General features: G+C 31.5%; 1 protein-coding gene across 5 annotated transcripts; it reads left to right on the forward strand.

Moving 5' to 3' along the window:
• Positions 1–181: 181 nt before the first annotated feature.
• LOC143201979 (tubulin monoglutamylase TTLL4) lies at positions 182–15,252 on the forward strand. 5 transcript variants are annotated; one of them, XM_076413238.1, is made up of 15 exons: positions 184–331; positions 551–885; positions 941–1,681; positions 5,204–5,340; positions 8,948–9,148; positions 9,273–9,441; positions 9,502–9,610; positions 10,744–10,951; positions 11,444–11,787; positions 11,846–12,104; positions 12,165–12,338; positions 12,392–12,465; positions 13,440–13,491; positions 14,589–14,742; positions 15,002–15,252. In XM_076413238.1, the coding sequence occupies exons 2-14, from the start codon at positions 608–610 to the stop codon at positions 14,690–14,692; spliced, it is 2,850 nt and encodes a 949-aa protein (XP_076269353.1). In that variant the 5' UTR covers positions 184–331; positions 551–607; the 3' UTR covers positions 14,693–14,742; positions 15,002–15,252. The 5 variants fall into 5 exon arrangements, with proteins under 5 accessions (XP_076269370.1, XP_076269353.1, XP_076269361.1 ...); XM_076413246.1 differs by having other exon boundaries at positions 213–244; XM_076413255.1 differs by lacking the exon at positions 13,440–13,491 and having other exon boundaries at positions 182–331.
• The last annotated feature ends 639 nt before the right edge of the window (positions 15,253–15,891 follow it).

Consider the following 15,891-nt stretch of genomic DNA (forward strand, 5'->3'; position numbering starts at 1 on the left):
TCGAATTATTTAATTCCTTTTTAACAGCAATTTAAAATTTAGTAGCCGGTTAAATTTCAAATAACCTCGTCGGCGGGAAAACATTTCGGACTACACGAGACTTGGCATCCATTTTTTCAATTTTCGATTAAAGCCACAACGTACGTCGTTAATAAACAGTATTGAGGGAAATAAAGTAACCTGTCCAATGTTCGTCTGAGCTTGTTGAGGATATCAAGTCTTTCTATAGACGGCACTAAAGATGGTACAGATTTGTATTACTTTACTTTAATATTACTAATTATTTAGTTATGGTTATGTATATTTGATATTGTTAGTTTTTAGTATTGAGGTAAGCGTTATGCGTGGTTATTTAAGTTATATTTAAGTTTTTATATTAGATATTATTTAATTACTTGAAAATAATATGTTTTATATTCGTATTGTCACTATAATATTCACCATTTTGGATGTATGATTATCATTTTTAAAATGTAACACCACGTTTTTTTCATGTTGCCTTATTTTTACGTATTTAATATAATAAAATTAGAATTTTGCTATATTACAGGTGACCTAGGTTATGAATTTATACAATTTTTGGAGGTAGTATTTATTATTATTGGAAATGGGTGATTGCAACTTTAGCTTACCATTTTCTCACCCTCCTGAATCCCGAGACAAATTTTGCAAATATCCTTATAGCTCTTGGTGTACCAATTGTGAAAGGAATTCGCCCAGAAGGAGATCTAGGAGTGAAACAAATGAATCATGCAGGAAAAAATGTAAAGAAATGAAAACATTAACTCCTAAGAAACATAACAGATGTAATGAATTTGAGAATAGGGATATGGAGTATGAATTTAAAGGATGGCATGAGTCTAAGTTTGATTGTTGCAGAATAAGGTAACATTATTGCTAACTGTTGTTTATTAGAGTTTATCTATTTTGTTTCTTTTAGATCAAATTTAGTAGAGCTTCCTACTTCCTACATTTCTAATAACTGTCAGCCTTCACATAATGTGACGGTCTCAAAAACTGACACAGAATGTTTGAAAACTGTCAATGGTTTAAATAAATTTGTCGATATCAAAACTAATTACGAAACTCTAGAGTCAATGGAATATAATGGAAAAATTATAGACAGTGTTAAGTCACTTGGAAAGTATGGTCCTACCACCTGTCAGTCTTACACGAAATGTAGCAGTTTTCATCAGGCAAAATCGAAATTTTATAGTGAAAGTGAAGATGTACAAAATGCCAATATGGAATGTGAAAAAACTCATTTCACTAATTGCAGAGAATATTGTTTGTTATCTGATTACAAGGGGCAAGACATAGCCAACCAGAAACCATTGTGTTTTGAGACTGACACCTATTTTGATAGACCAATAGATAGAGATAGATATTCCAAAGAGATAGACCGGTTAAAAGAGAAACTTAGAATCCTACGTAATGGGGTCTATGCAAATCACGATGTTAAGGTTATTAATCTTGATATACACACAGGAGATCATCTTAGGGAGACTTTCATCGCAACTCCTATAGAAATAAAACCAAAGATAGTGAAGAAAGAGAAAAAGGGTTCTACCTTGAAGTCTAGTAAAGGTAAAGTTTCTTTAAAAGTGAAAAGGAATAATATAAACAAAACTAGGAAGTTGAAGGAGAAAACAGTTATTAATGAAACAGAGGGATTTCAAGGGTAAGTCCTTATGATAATGTTAACACATTTTTTTAATGTTCATACTTACCTTATAAAATTTTAGTTTTGCCAGTTTAGTTTGATAAATAAAATTTTTTATTCAAAATTAATAAAACCAGCATGCATAATTTAGTGGTTTCTGATAATATTTTAACAGAAAGCATTGTCATATTTTCGTGTATTGTATGTTAGATTATTTCTGTGAAATTAATTTTCAATTATATCAAAGTATGTCCAGCTTAATAATTTTTAGTAGGTAACAATTCAGCTTTCTTATGTTCACAAAAGTCAGATAATCGAAGGATTGACTTGGAATTTTACATGACATTGTTTTTTAACAGAAATGTGTTTTTATTATATGCTCCAAATATTCCAAAAAAACGATAACGGAAAAGTTTCTTGAATTTATTTATAATTTGTCATAGTGAGGTTGCCATGATATCATATCTCTTCTCATAATTGGGTATTATAATCGGAATTACTATCCATATAATTTCAGTATTTTAAAATAAAGGGAATAATTATTTTTATTCCTTCTATATCTCCAATATATCAGCGACACATGTATAGGTTATTTATTCTATTAGTTTTTAAATATTTTAATTCGTTTAATATAAATAACAAAACTCGGTAAATAGTTGTAAATGGATTGACTTGACATTTATAGTCAAAAATTACATTTTATTTGGAGAGTGTTTTTGTATACTTCTTATAAACTCCGAAGTTCCAACCAGGAAAAAAGGACAATTTTGAGCGCTTTAGGTTGACTTGTAATATGTGTAGTTTCTCTATCATGATAATCATTATCATGTTTGAATGTTAATTGAACAGTCTGCTTTCTCAGTAAATATATGCTCACGAATACATTTATTTACTCACTTAATTATTAGTGTCGTGTTTAGCTAGTATGTTTATTGCTTTTGGTTTATGATAACATGCTTCATCATCATCATACCTTTGTTTGCTCTGAGAGAATTAACCAGTACGCCACTATTAATTGTGGAGTTATCCGATATTCCTTTATGAAATCGATGATGGTCGAATAGAATATTATTTCAGATCAGATCGTTTTATTTTGTCTCGTCTAAATAGACTTTTTGGTTTGGTATCGCCACTTAAATCCTAAGAAACCAGCGTTAACATATCAATTTAATTATAAGATTAATACAAATTTAGTATGCTATTTAGCCTACCCAGCGTTGGAAAATCTTCCATTATATAACTAATATTAAAAAACCTAGATTTGAGAAAAGCACGTGGTTTCAAAACGTGTTGTAAGTATGTTATACGGTACAACTTACGCTGATTCACTTCAATGGTGTAATTGTAGTAGGGATGCCGAAAAATTATAGATCTGCCTTCTGAAAAAAAATATCGGTATTTTTGACCGGCATTTTTTTAACCGATATATCGTTATTTTTGTTAGCCCATATTTTTTAAAAATATTAAATATTTTTCTAAAACATTATAAAACCATTAATTAATTATAAATCATTTAATTATTATTTTAGTATTTTGGTATTTAATTGTAAGCTACTTATTGGTTAATCTTCAGTTGAAATTTTGATTTCTAACATTTCTTGGATTCATCGTTGTAAGGAGCATCCAGTAAAAAAGTTCTATAAATAAAATTAAAAAAAGCAATTGTAGGAAAATATACATCCCAATGTAATTTCCTTGGATTTTATTATTTAATATAAAATATTCTCCAATTTAACCTAAAACAACTATCTTTGATGTATGGCCTTTGCTTTAGTTATAGCCCATTGTCTCTAGCTTTGATCTTGCTTGTGTATTTAATCTACACTGCCTAGGAAAAACTTCCAGTATTCTTTCAGCGTAAAGCTTTCAGTGCGGTTCAGTTGTATTGTAACTCTTTAAATATCCTAAATATTTGAATATTTACTCCAACTCCAACAACAATAGTTTTCATGTAATTGCATCTACTGTTGTCAAAATTTCACATTGTTCAAGATCCAGAGGGGAATATGGACGTTTGACTATAGTTTGTATGTGAATTCACATTCACTCAGATTGTTCAATATAATCCGACATACTTTTGTTCTGGTAATTCTAATTTATAAATTTCGTATCTGAAATCAAAGGAAGCTAAATCTGACAAATAATATGTTCGACTATAACTTGCATTTGAAATCATTCGTTTATATATTACAACATACGCTTGTTCTGGTGAGTCTATGTGACTGATTTCATCGCCGAAGACAAAGGTACCTAAATCTGGCTAATAATATAGGTGTTTATAATATAATGTTACTACGTTATTTTAATTCAACCATCTTTTGTGTATTTTTTTTGTGTTAGGGTGTGTTGTTCTGAACGAATCAAGCATCTTTTTACTACTATAATCAGTTTTTAACTGACTCAACAGGTTGCTTTGACAATATCAGTATATTGCTTTTTCGGTTTGGAGATTATTAATGACCTCACTCTTCTCGACTCGTTTATTCCATGAAAAAAAGCACTTTTATAGAATCGAAGATCTATTCCCCGATAGTTTTCTCGATTTGTTAGCATTATATTAACGAGAGGCTAGATGTGATTCCACATGTTTCTAAAATGTTTTATTTTTAAAATGGAATGTTCGTATTGGCTGAATTTGTAATCTGTAAAAAGTATTCCATTGAACTATATATAGCACGTAAATTATTTTTGGATGAGGTCAAAATCGATTATTCCAATTTTTAGGTCAGCTTAGTGATGTGACGATATTTGTGAAAATTTGTTCCTATCTTATTATGATTAGTGCTAATGTATGAATGATGTTTAGTAACCAGTGCATCATGCAATATCTTAAATTGATAAAACGCAGCATATTTATAAAGAAAAACAAAAGACGGCGGATGGAATTACTCATGTTTACTGAATTGTTCGTAAATACGTTTGAATGTACGTATTCGCTCGAATGTCTTAAAAACTCGGGCTATTTTTATAAACCTGCACGTTTTGAGTCATCCTGGAATAATTCCACTTCACTGATTACGGCGCATAAAAAGGAATTTCTAAATTTAAAATTCTTGAAAGAACCTGCCCCCACCCATCTCTCTTTAACTCGAAATACAAAAAAAAATATATCACAAACAATAATCGAGCGCTTTATTTGGGCGTCTTTTAAAAATACATTTATAAACAGGCCTCTAGAAGACCTATCTATATTTAGCCCCACTTAAAAAAATATATAACGAAAAATATTCTCGACTATTAAGATGTTCAATGAACAAATCTGAGATTGAAATACACCTTATGCTCACTTCTGACTCCTACTCCCGCGGAAATCTCCACACTATTAGATGCAGAGTGGCGTTGAAAGTGCGCGAATTTTTCTCGCTTTCCTAGTTCGTAGAATGCAAATGGTTTTTCCGATTTGAATTTTTGTCTAACCGATATGAAGTGGGATATTATTGACTTAGCCTACAGAAACCCCCAAGAGTAATTTCTCAAATTCTTTATAAATTAAAATGAAAACGTGAAAATAGAATGGTGCTCAAAATCGTCTATTTTTAGTGAGGATAGTGGATCTGAGAGTGATACCGTAGAGGATGATACCTTGGATGAGGAACCAGACAGTCTTTCCAGTGATCCTATATCGACAGATGAAAGCATAAAAGATTCCAGCACTACTTTAACAATTAGTCAAACAGGTTAGTCGTGGTTTTTATTTATTAATTTAGTATACTAGAATTGAAATTGCTTGCTTTGAAATTGTGAAATTAAATTATAATTGTGATATTTACTGTCCTTAATGAACACCTTAATTTTAAATTTTATTACAAAAATATCTATCTAATTTGTTTTATTAAGTTATAATAGATTCAACATTTTTTAGAATTTTATTACATTGTTACTAGTCGTTGCTGACTAACTTACTACTACCCAATTATTAATTATTTATTAACTTAAATCTAGGTATATATCTAGGAGAACCTATATAAAAATATTTATCTATTAACACTACTATTTACTGTTTTTACTGTTTTTCTATTAAATATACCTCTCTACATTACATAAGATCAAATGGTTTGATTCTTTTAAGTCTGTGTCCTGTTCTGATGTTATCCAAAAGTAGTATTACTTCGATATTAACATGAGAATGGAGTCTGTTCTCATGTCTCCTTACACTTCTCTGATTTCCTGGGTGACAGTCAGTATCAGGAGGTCTTGATGTATGTAATCAATCTTGTAATATTTCGGTGCACCTACATTTGTTCTCAGGACATTGTTCTGGAAAACTTGTATTGTATTTATATTAGTTTTCGCGGAACCTAATCATAATTGAATTCCGTAATCATATTCCGTTTTTCTTTTTCACATGTTCCTTCCAGCGAAGTTTGCATCATGATTCATTCGGAGCGTCGTTGCTAACAGGTCACTTGAAAAGTCGCCGGCCTACCATAGTAAAGCACATTTTTTTGGTAACATTTTTATTCAGCATAATTCCCTTGAAGGGTGATACACTGATTAGAGCGATCCTCCAACTTTTCGATACCATTTTTGTCCTTGATTTGTCCTTTGCTTTAAAATAGGCCCCAGTTTCGTCGATCACCTCTTCATTCGACGAAATTTTCTTCCCAGCGAGCATTCTTTTGAGCTGAGAATAGGAAATAGTCGCTGGGGGCCAGATCTGGAGAGTACTGTGGATGAGGAAGCAATTTAGAGCCCAATTCATGGATTTTTGACACGATGCATTTTGCAGCACTTTCTTTTTCTTCAAATACAGTAGTTTTTCGGCGATTTCGTCCTTCAAACGGTCCAATAACGCTGCGTAGAAGCTAGTCAATGAAAATTATTCCATGCGTATCTCAAAATACAGACGCCATAACCTTGCCTGCCGACTGTTGCGTTTTCCCACGCTTTTGAGTGGGTTCATCGTGTGCAGTCCACTCGGATGACTGTCGATAGAACTTCGGATTGAAATGATGGAGCTACGTTTCATCCATTGTCACATATTGACGCAAAAACTCGGTTTTATTACGCTTGATCATCTTCAAACACTGCTACGAATCATCAACTCGTCGTTGCTTTTGGTCAAAAGTGAGCTCGCACCCACTTTGCACAGAGCTTTCTCATACCCAAATATTCGTGAATTATATAATGTACACGTTCAGTTGATATCTTTAAAGTATGCTATTTCATTCAGTTTCAATTTGCGGTCATTCAAAGTCATTTTGTGGATTGTTTTCGTCGGTAACAACCTCTTTTGGGCGTCCACTGCGTTAACCGTCTTCGGTGCTCATTTCACCACGTCTAAACTTAACATTTTTGCTTCAACTGTATTTTTTCCCTTTAAAAAGCAATATTTTATTAACACGCGAAATTCCTTTTTATCCATTTTTTTTTCACAGTAACAACAAAAGTTGCTTCAGTCAAAATGCTATAATTCGCAAACTAATGATCCGACAGCTGTCAAATTTATACACGCATCTTTTGATGGTTAGGGTTAATTAAAAAAACATATGGATTTAATTCTAGTAGCGCCATTGATGTATCAGGCCGGGGACTTTTCAATTGAACTGTTATATGGGATGATATTATTCATTATCATTGGTGCTTGTACCATCGGATTATACGTGAGCAGGACATAAACAGCTTTACTTTTGTTAATTTTTATTTTCCAAGTCTAGGTCCAATTATTTATATGTCACTTGCCTGTTGTAATTTTCGTGTAGTTTCTTCACTATTGTCTCCAATTAAACATAATCCAACATTTGTGATTCTAATTTATACATCATTGAAATCAAAGAGAGTTAAATCTGACCGATGGATTAATGTAATTCACCAGATATCTGTTATGGTGATTCAAATTTCTGGAATTCACCCATCAAATCAAACGGAGCTAAATCTGATCAATTATATGGATGTTTAGCTACAGCTTGAATTTGAATTGAGATGTGGCTCAAAATAATTTAACTTTTTATGACGATTCAAACTTACACATGTCATCACTGAAATTGAAGGGAGCTAAATCTGACCAATAATATAGGTTTTTGATTATAGCTTGTATTTGAATTCATATTCATTCAGGTCACTCAATATAACTCAATATAAACTTGTTAGGGCCCAAATTTAACGAATTGGGTTGGATTGCTCTGTGTGATCATTTCTTCTCGTTAATATAATCACCTCTTAGTTCCTAGATAAGAATCCAAGTGTTACGTGACTTGAACTTTTCTTCTCATCGTCACATCCCGTTCGTAGATATTACATATTATACTGTTGTAATCTTAAAGTCAATAATTTTCCTTTATCAATGAATACATTCTTATCAGGTCATTAAGACTAATTTGTTTACAAGAAATAGCATTAATGCATCTCCTGCATCGCATTAATCCTTTATGGCCTTTCCAAAATAAGTGCTGCTTTACGAACTAATATTCCAAAAAAAAAATGCTTTCTTTTCTCAAATAGATATATTTTATAATTCTTAATTATTAATTTTAGTAGTTCCTTAATTTCTTAATATACTCCTCCGAATTTAAGCTTAACTGTGACAGTATTTAGATTATGTGTGTATGTTGTATTTAATTTTGCTGTACGACTGATTTTTTTCCCGAAAATAACTCTGAAAATTTGTATTGTTTGGCACGGCAAGTACTCAATAAAAAACATGTGTCATCATCCATGTCACATAAAAACTTCCAGACAGTATTTTATTTTTACAGAATGTCTGAATTTTGGCACGGTTAAAATCAAGCAAACCCTGTTGCGAACAGGCAATATATCATTGAATTGATTTATTAAAAGTGTGATATTTTTATTATTATTAGAGTTGTGCGTGTGTCATAACGAGACACCGATTTTCTCCTGGGAACAATTCTTTTCAACTAATTACTTTAACCTTTTCACTCACATATTTATAAATATATCAACCTTACCTGTGTATCCTGAATATAAAATATTGAGTGCTTATGTATTTATACAAATAGCGGGATTTAATTTCATCATTTTCAAGATGCGAGACTTTATTCTTGGACGAGAAAAATCTCTTGAAAACAACATTATTCTTGGACGAGAAAAATCTCTTGAAAACAACATTATTTTGTGGATTTTTCATGTCACCGACCAAATCGTGTCCCCGTTTAAACCAATACCTTGACTTACAATTACATTTTCACCGTGCTTAGTGCTTCGTTGAAATGTACTGTTAACGTTCAATGTGTTTTTCGTTCCTTAAATTAAAATTTTTAAAGCGAAAAAATGGTAAAAACCCGTTCTGGTCTATGTTTGATTTATTTATTGTTTTTTTTTTAGGTTCCGGTGAATCAGTTTTTTGGCCAGTCCGCTCCAGTTTATTTCCAAACATTCCACCTTATATCAAATTCAGGTCATACGAATTAGAATCTCCATACAAATTACCTGCGGGTAGGAAATTTTTCAAATGGAAACTGAGTACCATCACGCCGGTTATTGTGAGGAAAACGCTCACGAACTCTGGTTTTGTACTAGTTCGAAGTGAGTTCAGTAGAGGTGTGCACCCATTTGTCCCATCCTTTTTGTCCCCAATTCCATACAACCTTTAAATAATTTTCCTATTTTTACAATAATAGATAATATAAACTATACATTTCAATTTCAGAATCAAATCAATGGCTGGGCACGTGGGGAAAACACATGAAATCCCCGATGTTCAAGACATTGAAGGAGACCCAAAAACTCAACCATTTTCCTGGTACTTTCCAACTTGGAAGGAAAGATAGGCTGTGGAGAAATTTTCAGAGGATGATCAGTAAATATGGTCTCAAAGAGTAAGATATCCGTAAGCGATCCCCGTAAAGATTGTTCAGTAACGGTTTGATATTTTACAGGTTTGGTTTTCTACCTCATACCTATGTGCTACCTCAAGAAGTTAAATTGTTAAAACAAAACTGGGATTTCAAAAATAACAGTGGAAAGGAAATGTGGATTATAAAACCGGTAAGAGCAATTAATAATTTATCATACACAAATTGTTCGGTTCGGTTGATGGTTTCAATTAAAATTTTTCTGTTAATGGTGTTGCTAGCACATAAATCGCCTTAAATAACTAGTTTTACATAACCTCATAAAAAGAAATCAAATGGTGTTAATTTCTATGATTTGTATCATGACTGATGGTCCGTTTATTCCAATAACAAGGCTGGATAATGCCTAACCCGTGATTCGAACCCCACGTTAAGCAGCAGGTTCAGTCCAGATAAATCCTAGTTGATAATAAAAGTAACTCTAAAATAATTTTTCAGACGACGATATTTTCAAAACTCGTCTTCTTATTACAAATAAATATTACATATTCACAATCTACGAGTACCTAATTTGGAGGTAATACGTAGGAATACAATCTTTGACATCTAAAACCGTGTGAATATTTTTGGTTATGGTTTTATGTTAATATTTTAATATATTTGGTAAATGACTTAACATAAAACAGTTACAAGAAATTTCGAAGGGGTGGACAGTGTGGAAACGACCACAGAGTGAGGAAAGTGTTCTAAATTATCATCGGCGACTGAATATCTGCACCTAAACATCTACTTCTTGCAACGCAACAAAAACCTCTCGTCAGTCGCCACGGCGGTTCCATCTGCTGCCTTCCAGGATTGACGGAGGAATTTTAAATGTATTCTGAAAAAAAAACTGGAAATTCTTGAGACGGGAGCTATGTTGAAAGATGCCAAAGTTTCTCGACCACTAGAAAAGGAAAGTTGTACAACTATTTGTTCATTTTATATCCTATTTTCATATCACTGTATAATTTTGACCTTGTCATTTTTTCTTTTTTAAACTCCATCTAATATATTTTTAATCCTATAAGTATATTTTTAAATTATATTCTCATTACATTTTACTGTGCATTGAATGATCAGAAACTATTTTAGTTAATTGGTTAACAGCATATAAATAGAAAATACTTGTAAACAAGTTCATTTATTATTCATTTGAGATATTAATGTCCCGTTTTATATGTGACTAATTTATGCAGCAGTATTAATATAGATAAATAAATAAAACGGCACATTATAATAATTCTGTTTAATTACGTATAATTATCATAAATTATTTGTTTTCAGCCTGCGTCTGCTCGCGGTACCGGAATCAAAGTAATCAATAAATGGTCCCAGCTTCCTAAAAAGACTTCGTTGGTTTGTCAAAAATATGTTAACAATCCCTACCTCATAAACGGCAGCAAATTCGACCTAAGACTGTACGTCTTGGTAACTAGTTTTCATCCCTTGAGAATTTACTTATATCCAGATGGTCTAGCGCGTTTTGCTAGTGGTAAGTTAGCTGATAGTGATTGATGCTGAAAAAAATATTTATATTTTATATTTATAATCTTATATGGTGTGGCATGGGTTGGATTATTTTTTAAATATGAAAAATATGAAAAGCAATTATAGTTCTCAAAATAATTTTTAGGATGTTTTTAATTTTTTGTAGCTTTATGCCATGGATTACTTGATTATTTTTCTCCCTAATGCATATAAAGCCTTCATACCGAAATTTATGGAAGGCTTGTGCTCTCAATGCATATTGCAGAAAAATATTTTTCTTCCAAAGAAAGTTCTCTTGAATTTATTGACTTGTACGATCTTGCTGTCAAATCTATGTCGATCTGATCGAATCGATTTTTATTATTAACGCGATCAAAATCAATCGCGGCCCACGTCAAAAAATCAACACATGGCCCACCCTGATATTCTAAATGTTTGAATTAATTTTTCATATTTTTATAACATAGAACCAATCAATATACAATTAACGTTTTAGCAAAATACAGCGACGACGTTAAGGATTTAAAAGACCGTTACATGCATCTTACAAATTACAGTATCAACAAATTATCGAGTCAGTATACAGCGAACGAAGACGCCAACGCCTGCCACGGCCACAAGTGGACTCTAACAAAACTTTTAGAATACATGCATGATGAGGGTGTAGATACGAAAACGTTATGGAAGAATTTGCAACAGCTTGTCATAAAAACAATAATATCGTCTGAGCCTCTGATCACGCCCTTATGCGAGGAAAACATGAATAGTTACTATAACTGTTATGAGTTGTTTGGCATCGATGTCCTCTTAGATGAACATTTAAAACCATGGTTACTTGAAGTAAGTCTCTTATTTATTTAAAAACATTCACAACATTAAATTTGGTCAATTACTTTAGGTTAACATATCTCCGAGTTTACATAGCGCTTCACCGTTAGATTCGCACGTTAAAGGACCTTTAGTTCAAACCCTATTTGATATGGCCCAGTTCCATTTTCCCGTTCAGTTGAGCCAAACAGTGAAAAATCCACCGCAGTGCTTTGATAAACGTCTTTATACCAGGGGATTGACGAAAAAGGAACGATATAAACACCAACATTTTACGGAATTTGAATCCAGGGAGGACTATGTGTATGACATACTGAAGGATTTGACTGGTAAGAGAAATAACAACGAAAAGATAGAGATCGTCGAAAATATTGTTCCTATTTTTGTAGGAGATGATGTTAGACAACTGATAAAAGCGGAAGACGAGTATGTGGTTAAAGGGAAATTCGAGCGAATATTTCCGACAGCTCACACATACAAATACTTGGAATTTATGGAAGCTCGGTATTATAATAGACTGTTTGATGCCTGGGAGACAAAATACGCATCTCGTAGAGAAGATGGTGAGTTTATTTCTTACAAGCTAATTTTATTCTTAAACTGAATTTTATTACAGGTATCGCCCTTCTTCAGACGTTATGTGCTCAAAAGGTTCATTTAAAGATCGCCAATCAAAGTACGATATCTAAGGTAAGAGTTGGAATCTATTTTAAAATATGTGTTTATCAACAATTACATTCAACACCGCTTTTGAAATAACAGCTATATTTTCTATTTTCCACATATATATGTACAGTTCAGAAAAATACATTTTTACCACTTGTAGGTTTTGAAATTATTTTCTAACATCACTTTAAATACTGTAAAAGCTATTTATTCATTAAAATAGGGCTAGCATCAAAATATATGAATATATTTATATATGAGAAATAATTATATATGGGATAGATTGATTTTCTATTAAATCCGTCAAAAAATTGATATATTTAAGGTTGAAAATGTTTAAAATTATTAATCTTTCTGACCTCTTTTAATTAGTTATAAAGAAGTAACAAATAAAATGTATAGACACATTACAACATACAAAGAGCACTAATAAAATACCTGGCGAAACTATTTAAAAAAATTTAGTTATGTATATTAACATGGCTTACCGTCAAATAATGGTGAAGGTGATTTTCTAATAAAAATTATATGTGCAATATAGTGTTCTGCACTATTTTTCACTATCTAAAAAATTCTAATAAGGATCTGAAGTTTTCACTCCACTTATCAATGTATAGAAGATATAGGATAAAGATGCTAAACATCAAAATATTTTTTATATTACAAGTGCGATTATATTTATTTCAGTAAAAATACAAGAGCTAGCAATCCGGTGTAATTGAAATATTCAAAAAATTTAAATAATAAAGCCGTGAATAAGGAACTTCTACTGTACTAAAAAAAGACATTTTTTACCACCTGTAGTTTTTGATATCATTCTTAACATCATTTTCATTTTAACTATAAAGTGAACACCTATTTATTAAACTGATCCAGCAAATTATATATATAACAATTAACCTGCCACACACTCTGTACATCCGTACGTTATACTCACTCATCACATTACGCAATATTTTCACCAAGTTTTTTGTTTGGACCAAAATCCGTATGAAAAGGCCAGAAATTTCATTCTGTCAGCACTACACAGTATGTGCTCACAATGCCGCAGTAAGTGGGACCCGCCTTTGTGACAGTGTGCAGCAGGTATACCAACTTTCAGTCGTATCAGTATAGTAAGCAGATGGTTGTAATATAAGCGATATATTGTTTTAATTAAAAACTCGCTGAAAGTTGGTATAGTGTTTTTAAATTGATGTCTTAATCAAAGAGAGCATTTACTAATCGCAAACTAGACTAATTCTGTATCGAATTAGTGAATAACTTAGGTAAAGTTCTTAGCCTTTCTTTAATAATCCCTTCCATCTTTTTCGTTTTAATATATAAATGGATTCCCTACCTCGTTTAATTTTTTTCTTTGTAGTTACAGGGAACCGGCATCATTAATAATTAAACATATATTTCAATTTTCTTAATAAAATAGGTGCCTAAAGATTAGTCTTTTTGCTCTCATTATGCAATTCATTTTTTTCTTAATAGACATACGAAAGACCTAAATAAAAATTGTGCATTTTTTATTGAATAGATAATAATTGAATTATTACACAACTTCCAGCGATGCCCTCTTCTGTTTTTTTAAATTAGTATGTTAATTACAGAACAAATCTATCACTCTGAAAGAAGTAATTAGTAAAAAGTCAATGTTTGAACTTTTTATAACTATGACCAATGAAAAGAAGGTTAATTTTTACCCACCTCCTTTAACAGAATTAAGTGTACATAAGTCTTCGGTTTTTATTGAAATATATGTTTGTTATTTGGAAATATTTGCTCAGTTACCTGTGGTAGAGACGTTATATCAATACATGTGACCATTAATTAGATTAATCCTAGATTTAGACCTATATAACTCAAATAGACTAGATATAATATGTTTAGCGTTTATAGGCGTTCCTTAAATCATTCAGACAGTTTTTTTTTTTTCACCGAAAAGAAAACATTAATTGATTGTAGTTGTTTTATAACGGTTATACAATATCATTGAGCTTGAACAAAATTAATATTAATTTAAATAGCAACTGTCTATTGATTATTCTTTCGTAGAAAACATTGATTAGCAAGTAAAACCAAAGGAGCATTACAACTAATGTTATGTTAAATGGCATAGCTGCGTTACCCGGGAAGTTATAATTTTGTATTGTTTGTAGAATTGTCTGAATATGACCCTTGGGGTGGAAACTATGAATATACAACCGTCCTTAGAGGGCCAGAGTCATCCCCTAGACGAAATTATGAAGGCGACTATGTCTAAAGAAGTTACTAGTATAAAGAGTGATTGCACGTGTTAGAACACTTGTTGAGGTAAGAAAATATTTACTTCTTAGGGTTAGTAACTACAGTTGCGATGTAGTGAGAAACTATTTTAGAAGGTTTATTTTTGTGAATCTTCACCATAAAAAGCAACAAACTAAGCAAAAGCACCAATTTTTCAATCTCTATAATTCATTAAGAATTTTAAGAAATTAAAAATCGATTTTTTGCCTTTTAAAGTAGTTTTTCATCGCAATTCTCCCAAATTTAACGCTAAAATGTTCGATTCTTAAACAGTCGTCTTTCCCAGGTTTAATCTAAGGGAGGTAAGAGAATTAATTTGAGCCACAGAATCAGCCAGCATCGACTGCCAAAGTCTAATTATGTGTATTTTATTTCGTTCAGAAAATGTAATATTCTGCATTTAATTGTGTATTAAATATTTTTTATGTTAATTATTTCTAATTTATTAGTAATAGCAATTTACAGATACATTTTTTTTTCAATACAATTAATTTTACATAATTTAATAAATATTTTGTGTTTTAATTATAACGATCCGTATTTAATTTACACCTTTGAGTTCCATGGCTGGAAATATATGTTTTTTGCCCTAGATTGTGTAATTTTTTAACTTCTAAAGCAGTAAGAGGCCGAAAATATCTTTAGTGCTAAAAAGGGTAGTTTTTCTCAACATTTTTATGGATACATTGTCAAATAAAGTTACACCAAAAGACCTCCCGTTGTAAAGAGATGTTCTTTGAAATACCATATAGATGTTTTAGAAAGATGCATAATCTACATGAGTTTAACTATAAAAATGCTTTTTTCACAATGTAGGGCTTTTTCTTGTAAAATACGTTTTTTTTCTGTGAAAAAAAAATCATAGCTATCCGGTTAAAACCAATCAATTCAATCCAATAATTATATATTATATGCACTTCACTATACAGTTGGAAGAAGGAATTACACTTATTTTTTCAAGTCATTCTGATGAAGACGTTTTAGGATCTTGAAAGTGAAATCTTATAACTGCGAAATCATACTAGTTATGTGATTTCAGTAAAATTTTAAAACCTAGAATTTCGTTTGATTTTTTTTGTGGGTGGTCTTTTATAGTTTTGAAAGAATCATCGCCACAAAAGCATTCACTTAAATAAGGTTCTTCTGTCTATTGGAAGGGATATGAAAGGGAGGCCT

This window comes from Rhynchophorus ferrugineus, unplaced genomic scaffold (genome assembly GCF_030347505.1).
Source record: "Rhynchophorus ferrugineus isolate W39M unplaced genomic scaffold, kcgeb_rfMv2 rfM1, whole genome shotgun sequence".
NCBI lineage: Eukaryota > Metazoa > Arthropoda > Insecta > Coleoptera > Curculionidae > Rhynchophorus > Rhynchophorus ferrugineus.